Source organism: Lepidochelys kempii, chromosome 9 (assembly GCF_965140285.1).
Source record: "Lepidochelys kempii isolate rLepKem1 chromosome 9, rLepKem1.hap1, whole genome shotgun sequence".
Classification (NCBI taxonomy): Eukaryota; Metazoa; Chordata; order Testudines; family Cheloniidae; genus Lepidochelys; species Lepidochelys kempii.
Genome location: NC_136388.1, coordinates 82,927,145 through 82,947,263, shown reverse-complemented (window position 1 = coordinate 82,947,263; position 20,119 = coordinate 82,927,145). Strand labels below are relative to the sequence as shown.

General features: G+C 38.4%; 1 protein-coding gene across 7 annotated transcripts in view; it reads left to right on the top strand.

Annotated features, from left to right (window-relative positions):
• ATRX (ATRX chromatin remodeler) overlaps positions 1-16,307 on the top strand; it is a 140,915-nt gene extending 124,608 nt beyond the window's left edge. For 6 of the 7 annotated variants that reach the window (XM_073361136.2, XM_073361133.2, XM_073361132.2 and 3 more), the window contains 5 exons: positions 6,761-6,910; positions 10,558-10,683; positions 11,366-11,461; positions 12,062-12,190; positions 13,328-16,307. In XM_073361136.2, the coding sequence (XP_073217237.2) occupies positions 6,761-6,910; positions 10,558-10,683; positions 11,366-11,461; positions 12,062-12,190; positions 13,328-13,600 (774 nt within the window). In that variant the 3' untranslated portion in view covers positions 13,601-16,307. Of the gene's footprint in view, positions 1-5,208; positions 5,311-6,760; positions 6,911-10,557; positions 10,684-11,365; positions 11,462-12,061; positions 12,191-13,327 lie in introns of those variants that run through there. The other variant, XM_073361138.2, reaches the window with a different exon arrangement.
• The last annotated feature ends 3,812 nt before the right edge of the window (positions 16,308-20,119 follow it).

Below are 20,119 nucleotides of genomic sequence, written 5' to 3'. Positions count from 1 at the left end.
GGAAAATGGAAAGTCCCGCCATTATCTCAAGCATACATGTGTTAGTGTACCTGTAACCATTGAGCAAGGGCATTAGCACCGTGCTTCATCGGCAATAAACCTGACCAAGTTCCTTCGCTGAAAACTGAGTCTGAATTTATTGGGCAGGTCTGTCAAAATCTGCTATCTGCGCAGAGCTGGGACACCATGCTAAAAGAACTCATGCAGCCGAACATCTATCAACTAAAGGGGATTTTTATGCTGTTAAAAAGAACCCATGCCAGTAACACTCAGAACCTGAGTCAACTGACTGGGGATCACACTACAGAGCTAAAATTAGCAGTGTACACATTCAGGCTCGGGCTGGAGCCTGGACTCTGAAACCCTTTGAGGGGGATGGTCCTTGGAACCCAGTCTCCAGCGCGATCCTGAACATCTACAGGGATATTTTTAGCCCTGTAGCTCGAGCCTGAGTCAGTTGACCCTGACTATAAGACTCGCTGTTGGTTATTTTTTGCAGTGTACACATGCTCTATTGTGCAAAATTTTATCATTTAGATCATGTAAAAATGAAGAAAAATCACAAAACTTTCACAAAGGCAAGACAAGTAGTTCTTTTAATCAAATATTGAACGGGGGAAAGCCATCTTACAGATTTCTGTATTGATGGATATCAAGGCATTTGTCATAACTTGCGTACATTTTTAGCCTTCTCACTAAACAAAAGCAATGACACTTACAAGTTGAAATATAACCACTGCTTCTAGGCATATACTTGGCATTGTAAATATTTATGCAAAATTTGCATATATAACATGTATGTTTCATTAACATAGCTAGCAACATTTACATGATTCAGAGGTTAACTGGAAGGAGGTGGAAATTTGTCTCTAAAATTTTAGTCTTTTGGATTTTTTTAAGAAATCATCCAAGTGATTGTGTAATTTGAATTGTTTTAAAAATTCAGCCGGTTTCAGTTTCATGAGAGGTATATGTGTAATCCAAAACCATATTGCGCCTACAAAAATCATCGAAATTCAGGACAAAAAACTTAGTTGGGCTATAGTTATAGTTGTAAAGTGCTACTAGAAAAAGGACCTACTTACACTCATAGCCTCATTTTACCACCCTTAATCACATAAGGGTTTGAAGGCTCAGATCCTTGGTATGAAATATAATAAAGAAAGATTAGAGGCAGATGGCACTACAGGGAGAATGTTAAGATGATTGCCCAGAACATACATTTTCAGTTCACTGGTGTATGCAATTAATAGTGTGGTGAGCATGGTATTTGAACTGCTTATTTACATAAGGCTGGATTTTTAAAGGTATTTAGGCTGTTAATGCCCATTAATATTGCTTTTTTAAAATATAATTATACTGCTACATCTTCTTTTTGATTAGCATTTAACAGTACTGACCTAACTGTTGCATAGCAATTTGTGTTTCTTTTGGATTAAAGATGGCATGACTGCTAGAACTTGCTTGTGTTTTGTTTATGATGTAGTATGTATGCTAGTGATTGTGTGACTCTCGTCACCTTCAAAAGAGTTAACATGTAGCTACTTTGCAATTATTTGGTGGACTATATTCTTCTTCAGTCCCCATCAGTACTACCTTTTTATCACACAGGCAGGCTGCTGTTGTGGTATAATATGTTTTCCAAGGAACACATACATTGACTCTTCAGTACTCCTAGTCAGCTTGAGGATTGAGAGTCTGGTTCTCTGTAAGGCAGAGCACTATCACTAGAATTTTAATTTCACACTAATTACTGAAAGCCCCCGCTGTCACACAGGTATAATTCATAAATTCATGTGTAAAAAAAGCTAAAAATTGAGCTCTTGTTTCTGTGCGCTGTGTTTGTAGTGAGCAGTGTTTCTAGTTTGTACACAGAGCTGCCCCTTGGCTGGAGGCACAGTCACCTCTTGCCTCGCATGCTGTTACTCCCATCTTTCCTGATCAACTGTCATATTCCAACCTCCACAAAACCAATATCTGTCTTGTTCTCACAGCATGCATTGATGATTGAACCTGGTGATATTCTAAACAAAAAGGGCTCTCAGCCATGCTTCTAGCTGTGGCCATCACTTTACACCGGTGGTCCCCAAACTTTTTACCTCGCACCCCACCTCTTGCCCGTGTCCATGTCCCATCCATCCGCCCCACGCACCCTGGGGAGCGGGGTCACGGCTCCAGGAGAGCGGGATGCAGATGGGGTAAAGGGGCCAAGGCTGGTGCTACAGCTGGGGACAGGGCCAGGAGTGGAGCCGGCACATGTGGCCAGGGACAGGAGCAGAGCTGGGTGGTGCCCCCCACCCCGTGTGTGGACTGACCCGGGACCTAGCTGTGCCCTCCTGGGCGGGCGGGGGCAAATCCCACAGTTTGGGGACCTTTGCTTTACACTGCCTCAGTTGACATTTGTGGCTTCAGAGTGATGCAGAAAATAACGTTGGAATCTTGTTATATAGATACTAGTTTATTTTTAATAGTGCTATTACAAGAAAAAGAACCGTGACGAAGGCAGATTCAGTTCTTGATTTTTGTGTTTAAAAGGCTATTTATATAGTAAAAAGTTCTGTATAAAAGTGCACAAAAATTGTTAAATTAGCCTTAACTTTCACTGATTAAAAGTAGATTTTTATTAATCCACTATCTCTGCATCTTTGCAAATAAGACTGCATTAAAAATTATCTCTGTTAGTCCAAGAAAAGCATACAAGGTGCACTATGACTGATTAATCAGTGGTTCAAATTTAGATGATGTAAGTATAGAAATAATTACTGTATATACAGTGGGCTTTGTGTAGATTTCTGTTATGCTGGTGACTAGTTATCTAATCCAGACTGATGTTTTAGGCACTTCAAAGCGTTTTTAGTTTTGTAGAACAGCAGATTATAAGGTTAGAAGGCACGCTGGACCTATTATCTTTCATTGGAAGAGATAGTTTAAACAGAACTCTCTCAGTTTACCATATTTTTATTATATTTCAGATGTTATGTTTTGCTTTGCGTTGGGCTTTTCAGCAATGGAGGTGGGTGCTTTAAATAAATTGACTTATGAGTACTATTATAGTGTTTTTAAATAGATTCCCACAAATTTTTACACTGAACTCCCACAGGATTATGTGCTGGGGGAAAGATTTAGCACAGCAATTCTCAACGGGGGAGGGGTGTCCACAGCCCCCTGTTGAGCCACAAGCCCTTTTACAGGGGCCGTGGGGCTGAAGCCGGGAGCCACAGGGCTGAAGCCCTGAGCCCCAGCATCCCCCGTGGGGCCGAAACCCCAGCTACCTCCACCCTGAGGTACCCCTTGCCTGCACACAGCCCCTAGTTGCCTCCTGCCCGAGCAGTTTTCAAACTTTTTGAGCTGAGCCCCTCCCCCCTTTGAGTTATAATTTTTGGTTGCCCCTCCCAACCGAGACAGGCCGGGTGGCCTGCTGAGAAGATGAGTCAGGCGATAGAGGTGGTGTTCTCTTCCCGGACCCCACCCAAGCCCCGCTGGGCCCTGCCCCCCAAAACAGAAGTCAAGCTACGCCTTATAGCATGTTGGGTCGTGTGGGGGGGGGAGCGCTCAGAAAGAAAAAGGTTGAGAACCCCTGATTTAGCGCATGTTAAAGTCACTGTCAAAATATTTTTCCCCAATTGTTGGCTTGGCTTTTTCATTTTGTAACAGGTATGTTCGAAGTGACAAGTTCAAGCAGTTGTCACTTTACCGCTTATGGCCACTGGCATTAGACTTCCCAAAGAGGTGTTGCAGGAGCAGACCAAAGGCAAGGTGGGGAGAGGTACTGCTTAAGCCTGCGCGCCCACCCAGGGTTGTGAGTCAATCCTTGAGGGGGCCACTTAGGGATCAGGGAGCAAAAATTGGGGATTGGTACTGCTTTGTGCAGGGGGTTGGACTAGATGACCTCCCGAGGTCCCTTCCAACCCTGATATTCTATGAAACAGTGTCCCTAGGAGCATCCAGTAGCGTGTACCCTGTCATTTATTCTTGTGTCGTCGTCATGTCCCCAATACCATCAGCAGCACCCCTCTATCAGCAAAAACAAGCAATGCCTTAATGCGGGGATAGTCAATTATTTTTTGTCAAGATATAGTCAAGGTCCAGACTCCAAAGAAAATAATAAAAAATGATTATAGTAAGTACATCAAAAGATTTTGGGGTTTGTTTGAAAGCATCTGGCAGTCTGGATTTGCCCACGGTCCACCTATTGACTATTTCTGCCTTAATGCTACAGTATTTATGTTGTTAAATATAGGATTGGCTGAGTTAAGGTCATTTAATGCAGATTGGAAAGTCAGATAAAACTAATAGTTCTGATTGAGTTGGGCATAGTATCTCTTTAGCAGTAGTTTGCAATATATGAGCATTAGTTGTCTGGTATTTAGCAAGTGTTTGCTTTTTCACTGTAGTCTAAGAAGAGAAAAATTGTGGATTCTTAAAAAGCTGCTAACTCCAGAATAGTAAATTTCTCTGCTCCTTTTCTATCAGTCACTGAATTGGTTGAGAAAAGGTCTTTATTTTATGACTCAGTATATAGGCTGTGTGCCCTCCTGGGTTAGTCTTCTTTTAGATGTAATTCTTCTGTTGCATTTAGTCCCATGAAAAGTTGAAAATGACAACTGGGAGAAACATTTTTGAAGTTTGGACACATTTTCCAGCAAATTTTCAGTTCAGCACCAAAATTGCATTTCAGTATCGTTTTAAAAACCTATAAACCATATTGCTAAATGCTTTTTTTAAATTTCAGAGTATACTAATGCAAATCAATAAACTTTTTTGCTGAATTTCACATAAAATTGAATTAATTACTTTTGCAGTGTAAAAACATTTAAGAAAATGTAATGGCGGTATCTTACTTAGCTTTCAATCGTCATCGCTTTATTTAATACAAAATAAAGTTTAGACAAAGAAAAGCAAACATACACAGTTGGATGTAATTTAAACCACATTTTGATGACTCTGCTGGCCAAGTGAGTGTGGATTATATTCCAGTATTGTTTTCAGTAATAGTGTTACCATGGAAACTAATGCATATGCATGTATAAGAACCCTCCACACACTTATGTACAGCTACAGTATGTTGAGAAAGCTTTTATTGTGTTAACTTCATTTTGTAATCTCTTCTGGACTTTCACCCACCTCCCTTAAATGTTTTCTGTGTATCCTATTACCACATCCTTTCTCTTCCGCTAAATCCCATTATTTGATTCATGTGCCCTTTAGTCACACGGATATATCGCAGAATTTGCTCCTGAGGGGCTGAAGGAGAATGTGGTGGCTCCCACATGAAGAGGCCAGTTGATAGGACAAGGATGAAACAAAGAGGTTGACTTTTTAAAAAAAGATGTTAATTGCTTTAATACTCAAAATTATGGTTTGTTTTTTGCTTGTGTAGCAGTATAAAGTGTAGAAGCAGATAGTTGTCACTTGTGATTAAGGAATTGGACTGAAATTCAGGATACCTGGGTTCGCTTCCTGGTTCTGCCACAGGCTCCCTGTGTGACCTTGGCTACAAGTCACTTTTTCTCTGTGGATCAATTCCATACCTTCTACTTGTATTTGTTTCCCTTTCTCCCATCTTAGGTCTGTATAGACTGTGAGCTCTTCAGAGCAGGAACACAGTCTGAACTTTGTGGTCCAAACAGGAGCGGGATCTAGCAATCGTATGGGCCTTGTTTCTGTTGATCCTTAGAGGCATTGCTTTCATTTCAACATCATCATTTGGGTGCCCATGGAGAAGGAAATGTTGACTCAGTAAAAATGAAGACTGCTAAACCTTTAACTTTAGTTTAAGATACAAGCAGCTTTGTTCCAACCATTCTTTTCCCCTCCATTTGTTTTTATTTCATTTTTTAATTGAGATAACATGATCTCATTACGTGGCATTTGTATTCCTATCAAGGACAAGGCACCTAAATACATTAGTTACCTGCCACTTTCTCTCTTTTATTTGCTTAATTAATAAATTAGGGTTTTTTAGGTTAGTGACTGACTTTTGAAAAATAGGAATAGTTTTTAACACAGCTCCATAGGACCTTTAATATTCAGGACTTTGAATAAAACAATTTGCAACTGAGGTCATTTAAGTATTTTAGTTATTATAAAAGTGTAAAAGTATTAGTATAGTATAGAATGTGAGTGTCCAAAGCATGGCCTGTTGGCCAAATCCAGCACATGGAACCCAGACGTGACGTTTTAATATAGAGCTGTGGAGACTACATATCCCAACACATGCATTTTGCCGTTTTGAAAAAGGTGGCCCCCTCCAGGGGCTATTGGTGGTATAGTAGTGAAACTGTTCCTGGAGTTTCAGGTTGAAACATGCAATTTGGGCTCAAATACTTTCTAACTCATAAAATCCAACAGGGAAGTTCTACCTCATCACCGAAGGAGATTATCATAGCCTCCCGTCAGGAGCAGGGTGCAAGCATCTCTTAAAGAAGCAATTATTTGGCACCTTTCATTCTATTTAGGTTCTATACTGCATCAGTCATTGTGGAATCTGGGTATACTGTAGTGGTCCACTAAGTGATTTGACTATCTGTTGCATGAGGTTGTTTCTCCATTACCTTTCCCATCAGGAAAACTGCATTTGTTTTTTTTTTTAAATTTCTTCTAGTTTTATTTATATATGAAGTGCTTTGAGCTCTATTGTGAAAGTCAGGTCAAAGAAATATGACTTGCACATGCTCAACAAAAATATACTGTAGCACTATTACAGATAAAAATATTTAATAAGTGACCTTCATTTCATGGTACTTTTTCATTTAAACAGGATACAATTCTGGCAGAATTGCTTCAGATCCACAAAGAACATATAGTGGGCTATCATGAGCATGATTCCCTCCTAGACCATAAAGAGGAGGAAGAATTGACCGAAGAGGAAAGGAAGGCAGCTTGGGCAGAATATGAAGCTGAAAAAAAGGTAAAGATGTCTGCCCTAACGTAAAGTGGGTATCATGTGTGTAAAAAAATAACCGTCAGTTTAAAAAAAAAATTATAATTGTTCTGTAAGCATAATGAATCTTTGTAGAAATAGCTCCATTACAGGCTTGGAAATGGGCTTCTGAATAATATTATGTAAAATGGTAGTTTTAAATAGCACCTCTATAAAAGCTAAACAGACTATGAAAAATGAAAAGATAGATGCTGTTTTGGTGGTGGACTTTTGTATGTATTTGCTTCAAGATATTTTTACTTAGTGTTTGTTACTTTTTTTATTAATAATTAGCTTTGTAGTTTTCACATTTTATATTATACATCCAGCTGACATTCTTCAGTATACTTCATTCTGAAAATGTATGGAAAATCTCTACCTTTTGAGATTTTTTTTAATGGAAAAATGGGCATCTCATTTCAAAACAAGCCCTCCGCCTCTCCCCCAACCCCAGAAAATATAATCCAGTTGAGGCATAAGTAAATACTGGAATTGGCCTGAGAGTTTGCAGTTCATTCATTCCCAAGGTCCTAGATTCTTAAACTAGAGACAGTTTTTTTGTTTGTTTTGTTTTTTAATTATAACCCAGGAATTACTAGATCAAAAAGAAGTGGGAGAAGGAAATTGAGTGCATAACAAGGATTTTATAAACTGTCAGAAAGGGAGATACCCACTGATGGTAACGTAATTACTTTGGTTTGAATTATGAACAGAAAGTTTTAGTGGGAATGGTCATTGCAATAACTAGAACAAACTTTCTAGTGTTTAAGACAATAAAAATCTTTGTTCTTAAAATATGCTTATAAATCTGTGACTTAGTTCAAAAGTCTTGAAAATAATTATATTTCACTTAACTCAGTGGGAGAACAGAGAAAACTGAAACTAGCCTTCATTATCATACTGTACAAGGAGAATAAGAACTTAAGTATTGGTTTGTTTGGTGTAAATAGGAGTATTGTTGCTAGAGTACTCCTCTAAAGGATGTAAAGGCAGCAGAAGTGAAAAATGCCTGAAAGATGTTGCACCTGGGTGATCAGATCTGATGATTAAGATATTTTCTCTTTTGAATTCACAAAGTGGGAAATATGGAAAGTTGCTGAAGATTTTAAGTGGGCATCTGACTCAGGGAGAATTTCAGGAGTTCGCAGATATGAAGAGTAGTTGGAGATTTTTGGTAGCAATGTAATTTCTCTGGGGGAACCAAAGTACTGTGTGAGATATGACACTAAAACATCTGGATGGCTCCAAGTGGATAAGTTTAACAGTCATCTGTATGAAGTTGTGTAGGGCCAGAAATGGACCATGAACTCATGCCTTGAACTGTTTCTTGTTTCTGTCATGTGTTTTTAATTTTTTTTTTTTTTAATGTCTTGTCCTGAGGACAAAAGTTCTCACGAAAGAACATCATACCCAATCTGGGTGGGGGAGTATGATCAGAGGAAAATGTCCTATGAGTCCCATCCCCCCTCAAAAGGGATTAAAACCCCTTAATTTACTATATTTCATGTGTCTTCCAAACTTAATTATGAACAGGACCTAGAACAAAATTACCCAAGAAACCCTTTCATTCATGCCTGGGCGGCGGGAAAGGCTTCTGAATAATTCTTTTCCTGTTACAAGTGTCTTTTGCCAGTTTTACCATCTTGTATAGTGCATAATAACTCTTGACATTTATTTTAAAAACATATAAAGTAGTACCATTTCCAGTAGACAAAACAACCTGCCTGAAGGATACAAGAACATCATGCATGAGTACAACCCTGCGTGGTGTGCAGCTCCTGTCTGGGAGCTTGCAAGCTGCTTGTACATACTAGCATGACCAGGGACAGTTGCCAGTGACTCTAGTGCCCACCCCAGTCGGTGGGGGGAGGGGAGGTACTGCCATGCTGGAGGAACTGCCAGCGGCCCGACATGCTGCTACTTTTGCTAGTGTGGTTCCTGCTAGAGCCCTTCAGCTCTGCGGATAGCAATTTATATCCGTGGTTCTAAATTTTGTATCGTGCAGGGCTCTATGCATGGGGGTTAGAATCTAAGGACTGGAATGATCAAGCAATTGAAAATCTATTTTCTCTATTTCGTTTGAAATGTGAAGCCCTGCAAAATTTAGATTTTTTGGAAGATTGTTGAGTAATTCCTACCAAAATTTTGAGAATTCTATGTTCATTGGTATTTAATAGGAATTCTGCAGTAAAAAGACCTTTTTTCAATTTTAAAAAATTAGGCTATATGTGAATTACAGTATATGAGAATCCTTAACAAACGCAGGATGGTTTATGGCAAAGCTGAAAGTGCTATTAATACACCTAGCTAGTTACCAACTCCTAATGTTACTAATTAATGCACATTGCCACTATTCTTAATACTTAAATCATACCCTTCCTAAAACAGAGCAACAGTTTATATACGTATAGAGTCTGAAAGAAGCATCCTCAGAGTTGTCCAACTTCATTATATAAATACCAGATTTTGAAATCTGAGAGAAAGTTAACCACTTCAGATCAGACTCTGATTAAGAGAAAAAGAATAATACCTATTCAGGATTGATTCTGTGATATCCAAGATAAAATTATATAGGGTTGATTTATGGAGACTTAGTTGTTGCAAAGGCATAGCTTTATACCTGCCTGGCATAGCTGCTTTTTTAACAGTCCGAAAGGAAAGGGTTTACTGTGTTGGTGTCTGTAATTTAAATTTATTTACAGCAAAAGTATTCATCTTTGCTTTTTGCAGAGGGTGGGATTATTTGTTCTTATAAGGAACATTGGTGGTTACACTACACCTATTTAGGCATTGGTGTCCCTACATTTTGGAAATACAGGTTTGCCAGAATATCCTAATGGCTTTGTGCAATCTGACATGCCTCTCAGTTGCTTTGTGGTATAATTTGTTTGAATATTTTGGGGAATTATTTTTCTGCTTCAATAACTTTTGTGATCTAACTGGTGTTTTTGACTTTTATTTCAACAATGGACTTGTGTATTTGAGAATTATTCCTTGCAAGAGGTCTTGTATTTCTTTCTTCCAGTGAATAAAAACTCTGCATACTGCATTTCTATCAAGTCAGGCTAACCCTGTTCAGCTAGTTTTTCTGTATTTGATTAATTCATTTTTGAAGTCCTTGCTCTGTTGTTAATGTATCTGTAATGGTGTCTGGCTACACAAATGTGTACTACTGTATCCATATCGCAGTACTTCAGCATGTGCTTAAAAATCAGTTATCATACAAACCTTAAACAATGTATTTTGTCAGATTATATACATATCACATACACACTTTTACATTAGTGTAATATGTATCACTAGACAAATTGAAGATATTGTTAGGATTTTCTTCTCTTACTGTGTTTATACCAAATTATAGATAAACTAGACTCAAATCTCAAGACACATACTGAGGCTTCTCTAAGTAGTTGGAAACTTAATCATTTTGATTCCACGCTTTGGAAAGAATTTTCAATACACTCAGATGGTTCCACTTCTAAGGGTTAAAACTTTATAAGATCTTTGATTTCTCTTTAGGGTGTGTTTTGTTTGTGTGTGTGTTCAATTCTTTCCTAGAATTGACAGCAGTGGCATGCTATAGCACTTAGGAATATTCATAGTTGCTAAACCTAAGTACAATTTTTGTTTTTAAGGGTCTGACCATGCGCTTCAACATGCCAGCTGGGACTAATATGCCCCCTATCAATTTCAACTCTCAAACTCCATATATTCCGTTCAATTTGGGAGCATTGTCGGCAATGAGTAACCAACAGCTAGAGGTAGGTAGTGAAATCCAAATGGCACAGTGTATCTGCATTGCTTTGAGCATGTCTCAGATATTCAAATTAAGTTACAAATCAGTAATTACTGAAATTTTTTTAACGTCCTGATAAGTAATACCTTCTAGTTGAATGTAACATTTTTTTAAAAGTAGATTTATGATATGTCTGTTTAGTTGAAATCTATTAACTTGTGTGTGCATATTGAAATGTTTATAGCAACAGTGTATTCTGATTATAGGAAGCTGATCACTGTAGCATTTGTATAATATTAGGAATGTACTAGTATAATTTAAAACAAGAAGTAATGTTGAACACAGTCATAGTGAGTATGAATGTGACAATTGTAATAATTTTACAATGCCAACTGCAAAAAGTTTGTTAGGTGCAAAATTTGTCACTTTGGTCTAACACAGTTTTGATCATCTAAAAAGCACTGAGTGAGCAGATTGTTTTCAGTTGACTTATTTGTATTTTCTGTTCATTTACTTACCTCCAAAGTCTAATTGTGTGTGAATTTATTTCCATCATATTACCCAACTCTGTGTGTTCACTTGTGTGAAAAAGTTTCAAATATAGTTACATAAATTGGAGATGGAGAAAAGCATTTCTAAATGTGTGGACAACTTAATTTCTTGCTTTGCACCTATCCTTTATAATTCATTGTCTGCTATTCTCTCAGGACCTCATTAATCAAGGAAGAGAAAAAGTTGTGGAAGCAACCAACAGTGTAACTGCAGTGAGAATTCAGCCCCTTGAAGATATAATTTCAACTATAGTAAGTAAAATAGATATTATTCCACATTTGGTCAGGAGCTGGAAAAATGTTAAGAAGCAGTGTCAAGCAAAGAAGTGATGACTACTGATTATAAATAGTCATCCAGTTAATTGTCATATTATTTCTTCGTCATTAATAAAGCAGTATTTTTAATTAATGCTGATTTCTGTTACCACAATTTGTAATAACAGCTAATTAATGATGTAGTTGGGTAATAGCACCTGTGTGGATAGTAGAATCTTATAGTGCCAACAATTTGGTCCATAGCTCCATGTCAGTATTTCCCAGACAGTGAAAATGCTGGCTCCCTGCAAATGAGACTGATTGGCTCAGCTGAGTATTTTTTCCCCCTGTTTTCTTCTCCATACATTTTCCCCTTTTAAAAGAAAATTTAGAAAAACGTGTTTTTTATTGGCAATATAAAGATCTAATAACTTCTGGTTATAGTTATAAAACTGTACTTCCCCAGAATATTTACTGGAAACTGGGCGGTCAGTCAGTGCCAACTATATTCATCCAGCTCTGAAAAAATTGCGAGAACTTGATTGCTCTTACTTTTCTATCAGAGTGACTAATAAAATGTATTTTTTTCCTTTTCAGTGGAAGGAAAATCTGACCCTGACAGAGACCCAAGTGCAGGCCTTGGCCCTAAGCAGACAGGCAAGCCAGGAGCTTGATGTTAAGCGCCGAGAAGCCATCTACAATGATGTCTTGACAAAACAACAGATGGTAAGAATTCTGAATGCCTTTTAGATAATTATGTTTATTTGGATTGGGATGCATGAGTGATACCAACCTGGACTAGCACATGATATTAAAGATGTTTTTGTAGAATGCCAGCTTCTTATCAATCCCTTGGGCCCAGTAATTACCAACAGTGTGTTTTGCTCCTCCACACCAGAAAGTGGTGAGTTATACAATGTTTTGGACTAGCATTGTTCATTTAGGGAGATGTGTAAAGTAGATTGCAAATTCCATCTCCTAAATTCTGCTATTAATTCATGTATTTGAAGTGCTTGAAGACTAAGTGGCTTAAGAAAAACCAAATACTAAAGTGGTAATAGGCATGTAGCATACAGTGACCTTTACACAAGACCCAGTCTCCTTAAAGATGTTAACTTTCTAATTATATATAGGAACTTGCATCTCTTCAGGATAGTTCTGTTTACAGCAGTTTAGTTCCATGGGAAAACAAATCAACAGCACTCCTCCGTGCATTAAATCTTCCTTAAAACAAGTCAGAAACCAAAATAATCCATGCCAATGCTCTTTCTGAAACCTTTCTCATCACCCTTTCCTGGTGTATTCCTTTACCATTCACAGGCTTTGTATTGGAAAGTTCTAACTCCTGGCACTAAGGAATTATTTTATGCAGAATGCACATAACTTAAAACCACGTAACTCATTAGGACTTTCTAAGTAATCTTGAGAAATCTGAAACTTTCCCAATAGGTGCTAGTCCAACTGGAAGTATTTTCTCCTTTGGTGTTTGTCACTAAATGTTTATTTACCCATCAACTTGTAGGATTTTCAAAGGGATGTTAAATAGTACCTGACAACAAATGCTGTAACTAATACAGGGGAGTAATTTCACAGTAGAATGCATATCACCATGGCAACTAACATAAATGCTGCCTGCAATACAATAGGCAAGTCATTAGGAGACCTTAGTCCTACATGGTGTTACTAACTGGTTTCTACTGTAATCCGCTTGTGAATGCCATCACGTTAGTGATGGGGATAACAATAATGTTTTTTTCTTCAGCCATGGTACCCCTAGCAAATTGATTTTTAACTCTAAACTTGATACTTGCTGCAGTAAGACAGGTCATGCACTTGTAACAGCTCCACTTTCCCTCCCCACAGTTAATCAGTTGTGTTCAGCGGATACTCATGAACAGAAGACTACAGCAGCAGTACAATCAGCAGCAGCAGCAGCAAATGTCTTATCAGCAAGCAGCAATGAGTCATCTCATGATGCCAAAGCCTCCCAATTTAATCATGAACCCTTCCACCTACCAGCAGATAGATATGAGAGGAATGTATCAGGCAGTTTCTGGTGGTCTGCAGCCACCGCCATTGCAGCGTGCCCCACCCCCAATGAGAGGCAAAAATCCAGGACCTTCCCAAGGGAAATAAATGTGATTTTGCACTAAACGGATTGTTAAAATCAGAGAGAACTTTTTTATTTTTTTAGGAATCAATGGCTTAACAGAACTCAACTGCATAAATAGTTTGGATCCCTTAAATGCCATGTTCCATATTAGTGTTTCAACTGTGTTTAAATAGGATGTAACATTTTTCCCTCTCATGTCAGTGATGTTGCCTAGAATCTTCTTACATGTGTTGAATACAGGAGATATCAAATTGTTTTCAGTGAAAACAAGCCCTTCCATAATAGTAGCAGCTCCACAGGTTTACTGTCTAAAGTCCTATGCTTGTTTTTAGTAGCCATAAAACCATCATCAAACATGAGAAACTTAGGAGAGAATACAGATCTGTATGTTTCAGTATTCCATATATAAAATGTACACAGCTGAGTTCTTGATTAGAGTTGATTCCTCAAATTATGGGATACTTTTATACTTATCCATTTCTTGAAATTAGTGAGTGTGATAAGACAGAGAAAAATTATATTGTTTCCTTTTGACTGAAGTCTGGACTTGTACTATATCATCTGTGCAGAATAAAACATAGGAACTGAAAATTCTCTTGAGACAAAATTGAGTGCAATATTCTTAAATACTACGGCTCTAAAACGTTGTCATGCAGTTATATAGAAACCGTGTATACAGCCTTAAATCATGACTTGAGAAGAGAATTTTTTCTTCTCCAGTCTTCTGCCACTTGTTATTTTCAGTTTTATGTGATGGAATAACTGGTAAATTTAAATTTACAGCTTTGTATCCTTCACACATTATTTCACTGTTCGCTGACTCTGATACAAAGCACATTTCTGTTAACTCCTTGATGCTGGTGCTAGTGTCTCTTCCCTTTGCTGGCAATGGGATAGGGACCAAAAAAATCAAATTACTGGTATTTTGGAGGTTAAGATAGTGGTGATTCTTAGGGTCACTCCCTGTTTTATAAACAACATCACAATGGCAGAACCATTGCCAACTTTGAATTCATACACTGAATGTGCTTTAACAATTTCCAGTTCTGCCAGAATTGTGAAATAATTCTCCTTGTATAGATAAGGATCTCTGCCTACCATGTTCTTCTCCCTACCCCTTCTTTCATTTTTGTAAGAATATAAGTTAGTCCAAAAAGACCTTGATTCTTTTTTTTTTTTTTTTTTTTAATAATCTAGACCAAGGTACATTTCTGATTGGTTACATGTCATTAATACCTACGTTCCCAACATTTTAATGGGATAGTAACACATTTTCTGTGCTTATGATGATCCAGTTACACACACACACACACACACGACTTTTCTTTGCATATAGTTTGGCTGATACTATTTTTAAAGGAAAACGTTTTTAGAATGTGAGAGACAAATTAAATGACAGGAATATTTGAGGTGATATTGTATCAGGTATTGAAAACAGAATTTTTGAGAAACGAAAGCTGGATGGAGGGATTTGCTGTAGATATTGCTGTACTCACATGACTTGCTGACATCAACTAGAAGAGTTTTGGCTTCTTGAATCACTCTTGAAGGACTTTTTTGAGTTTTTATGTCCTCAAAAGACAAGTGTTTCCACATCTAAAATATACAAATCTTGTGAGATATTTCATTTGGGGTTTGAATTTTGGTTTGTGATATGTGTAGAATTTGTTAGATCTGCTGCAAAACCAGCTAACAAAATTGTTGGTTTGGATTTTTTCCTGTTACAAGACATCGCAAGAAAACCCTCTATGTTCTAAGCCTTTGCCAGCTCCATAATCAGATTTATTTAATTTGAGGGGGGAGAGGAGCCAGAAAAGGTGCATTCATTTTAGAAGAAGTTACAAAAATTAGACTTTGTGAGACAAGCATTTGAATGCAAATGTACTCTGGACAACTGTCATGGATATTCCTACATGTCGTGAATAAGACAAATATGTTCTACCAGACCTGGGAATTTTCAATGGAGTTCTACGATAACTCACTCAAAGACTTAAATGTGGAAGTTTTAGGCAACATTTAAAGGCACATTTTTTCCACCGTGGACAAAACTATGGATAACAGAAGACTAATGCATAAGAAGATTAATCAAAGATAAGAAGCATTGAAATAAAACTTGGACCACTTTGTATACATGTTCCTCACTTGACATTTTAGCTGCATAATGTGTGTATAACATGAAGCTTTAACAAATATTTAAAGACAGAACATTACATCAATAAGGTAACAAAAGGCTCATTTTTATATTTGTTTTAGATGTTTTAACTAGTTGAAATGGCTTAAGATGACAAATAAAAATGTTGCTTGTAATACAGTTTTGCCTGCTAAATTCTCCACATTTTGTAACCTGTTTATTCCTTTGGATGTAAAGCGTTTTTGCTTAGTATTGTGATATTGTATATGTTTTGTCCCAGTTGTATAGTAATGTTTCAGTCCATCAACCAGCTTTGGCTGCTGAAATCATACAGCTGTGAAGACTTGCCTTTGTTTCTGTTAGACGGCTTTTCAGTTCTGTATTAAATATCTTCAGTACTGTAGAAAAGATGTCACCTCGTCCTATAAGGCTGTTTTGTAATATATATATAAGGACTGGAAATGTGTTTTTAAAGAAAAGCAGCATTCAAGTATGACAATATACTATCTGTGTTTTCACCATTCAAAGTGCTGTTTAGTAGTTGAAACTTAAACTATTTAATATCTCATTTAATAAAGTGACCAAAATACATAAACATGTGCAGTGCTGCATTTTTAACATGCTGTTAGATCCACGTTGTTTACAGCCCCTGAGGAATTTGTTATTTGAGAAATAAGGAAGTAATGGTTGTGAGTGGCGCATTTAACTGACATCTCTCTGGTATAATCTCTCTCTCCACATTTTTAGATCAGGATTCGGGAAAAATACTTATAGGGGACCCAGGAGATAGTTCCAGAGGTATTAGCGTCTACATAAATTGCCCCTGCCTTTGGAGATTCCCCAGAGATTCATTTGACACTCAGGATCTGTGGAGTGCCAGATGACCACCATCCTGGTCAGTTCACAGATGTTGGAAGAGAAAATACTGCAACCTCCTTTCATGATGCATCATCTAAAGCAGTGGTTCTCAAAGCCTGTCCACCGCTTGTTCAGGGAAAGTCCCTGGCGGACCAGACCGGTTTGTTTACCTGCCACGTCTGCAGGTTCGGCTGATCGCGGCTCCCACTGCCTGCGGTTCGCCGCCGCAGGCCAATGGCGGCTGTGGGAAGGGCAGCCAGCACGTCCCCTGGTCCGTGCTGCTTCCCGCAGCTGCCATTGGCCTGGAGCCAGTGGGAGCCGTGATCAGCCAAACCTGGGGACGCAGCAGGTAAACAAACTGGTCCGGCGTGCTAGGGGCTTTACCTGAACAAGCGGCGGACCAGCTTTGAAAACCACTGATCTAAAGAATCTCTGCAAATGGAACTATTACAGCTTCCTGGGATTTTGATCTGAGTGCAAGAGTGATCTCTTTTGCCCAACATCGGATAAACTAAATTGTAATATAAAGAGACATTTTTCAAACTGAGTTTGGGGGAAGTGTAGCAGATAAAGTACTTGATGCTAAGAGGTGCTGAACACCTGAAACTCACTGACTTCATGCAGGCTCCCAAGCCCCCCCTTCCCCCCCTTAGTATTAGGCCTCTAAGTTTGGTGTTCGAAGTTGTATGTTTTTAATATTTGTTTTGATGACTGCAAATATAGAGTCATGTTTTATTACATACCAACTATTAAATACTAAGTGATCCATGTGACTTTAATCAAAGCCTAATCCAATAACAATTACCACTTATTATAGCAAAGAATCTCACAATGTGTATCTTAATTTTCTTCTGGCCCTTGTCTATACATGTTAACAGCACGGCAGGTAGAAGCGGGTGTCTGCTGTACCTAGTATATTGATCTGCTGATGCTGCTTGTTGCATTTTGGTAATTTTTTGGGGATGTAGTTAAGAAGAAATCTGAGACTCTTAAATCTTGCATTAAGCCAGCCTTGCAAATCTTTTATGCAAACTTGCCAACACAGGCACAAAATCTACGTCCCTCACCCTCTTCCCTCCATGATGGGGGGAAAAAAAGTGTAACCTTTCAAAATCAGTTACTTGCTGTAGGTGAGTAAAACTTTGGAAGGCTGTGCTGTACATACTCTAAGAATTACTCCGAAAAACTCCTTTGCCATCACAACTACAAAACAAACACAAAAGCAGTTGGTGTGCTGAGACTACATGCCTGTCATGCAAATCAATATTGTCTCGTTGTTTCCTTGTACTCCACCACCTGGAGGTAGCCATGGCTGTCTCTTGTGTTATATTTAGATTGTAAGTCCTTTTGTTCTGTGTGTGTTCAGTGCCTAGCACAAAGGTGTCCTGGTCCATAACTGGGATTCCTAGGTGCTATGATAATAAGTATTTATATGAGAGACAAGGTGGGTGAGGTAATATCTTTTATTGAACCAACTTCTGTTGGTGAGAGAGACGAGCTTTCAAGCCACACAGAGCTCTTCTTAAGGTCTGGGAAAGCAACTCCCAGCCAAAGCAAAATGCAAGGTGGAACAGATTGTTTAGCTTAAGTAGTTAGCATAGGAGTTAGTTGGTCCAATAAAACACATTACCTCACCCACCTTGTCTCTAATATCCTGGAACCGACACAGCTACATGCATATAAGTATTTATATGGTCCACATCATCCCCATTCTTCTGCTCATGATATATCCTGTGACCTCAATAGTTCCACTCTCCTTGGAGTTGACTTTGCTTGACATCAGGATTAATTTATTCCTAAACTGTACTGAAGCAGATCAGACTTGGAGTTGAAATAATTGCAATACCATGCATAGACTTTCCCTTCTTTCAGTCCTATTATATTTCCCCCACCCAGGACCACCTCATCCATTACTACTTGTGCCTGCCGAAGTCAGTCAGTATGATTAGACCAAATCACCTAATGTGAGGAGTTTAAATCCTCAAGACAGCTGTACAGTGAAAAGTCCAGCTCTTCAGTGATTAGCTGAAAAAGGGGAAGTCAACTGTTTTTTCAGAGTGGTGCTAAAATGCATGTGAGGCAGAAGTGCAGGGGAACAGTGTAAGATCTATTCATGTGAATCTAGAATTAAGGATTCTAGAGAAATTAGCAACAGTGTTAGGGTAATGTACAGCCCCCCACCCAATGGAACTGGTGCCTTTGTAATACACAGGTTAGGGTTAGAAGGCAGATTTTTCTGGAGCCTAGGCAGTAGGTCTGTATTCTCTGGGTGCTATGGAGCCTAGCTATACGAATCTACTGGATGGATGTCCCCTATGAAGCAGAAGGAGAACAGCAACAGGGGCTACTGTGACTGCAAGGTTGGCTCTTCCATCACTCCCTAGCCTACAGGGAAGAGCCCTACCTTCTGAAATGCAGCTCTCTTTGAACCAAGTCAGGCTAAAATTGGTGCAGAAGGGCGGGTGGTCTTGTGATTAGGGAACAGAACTGGGAATTGTTACTTCCTGGGTGACTGAACAAGTACTTTAACCTCTCTGTGCCAACATTTGCTCCTGTAAATGTAAAATACAGCATTTTCCTTACATGGTACTATAATATTTTCAAATCTGCTGTGCTCTACATGCAAAATAGCATTAGTTGGGGGAGGCACTTGATACTGAAGCTCTCTTCGGCAGGAATAATCTCTTTAAGGTTTATCGTAGCACCTGTAACTGTCCAGGTGGGTTTTCTCAGGACTTTGCTCAAATGGAGCAGTGAGAAAGGAGCCCCCATTTGATGACATCCACCCAGCTGCCTTTACAGAGAGATTTTAAGATGAGAAATTTAAACTTTCAACATAAGGAAACAATATAAACAACCAAAATACAATATACATTTAGTTTTTCTTTCACTAATTCAAAACAAGTTTCAAGTTGAAGCATTGCGAACATTTTTTCCTGTGGACCATGGGCTATACAGCAGCCTTGGAACTTGTCTGTCAGTGCAATGGGTGTGTGGAATTTTCATTATGGAAATTATGTGATTGTAGGAAAACCATTTCACCCAATGCCTTTCATGCTGCTCTACTGTACTGATTTCAGAGTCCATCTGCAATTCTTGTCAATAGGACTACAAGCTATAGGAACTTCTGACACAATGTAAAATACTAGCCTTTCCAACACATTTACAAGTGTAAAAGGTCCATTTTATTACACTTTTCATAAATGAGCCTGACTCTGACTTCTGATATAGGTACTGAGACTTGGATGTTTCAGTGATGACTCAGAGAATAAAGGAAAAAAACATTTTATTTCAAACACTGGATTAAATTCCTTCATGTCTAGCTCATTCGGGTAAAGCTCTTTCAATCTTTACCTTGCCACTTGAAGTCTGCTGTCCGTAGTGGTGGTTGCATTGTGTACACTCAGCTGCAAGGACAGAAATGTTTGGGAGAGCAGAGTACTGTTGCAAGGAACTGGCAAGATTGTCAAGAAGGGGAAATGATACTAGATAAAAAACCTGTGTGCATCAGACAGAGCTGTGTTAACAATATAATACACATGAAGCAACTGAT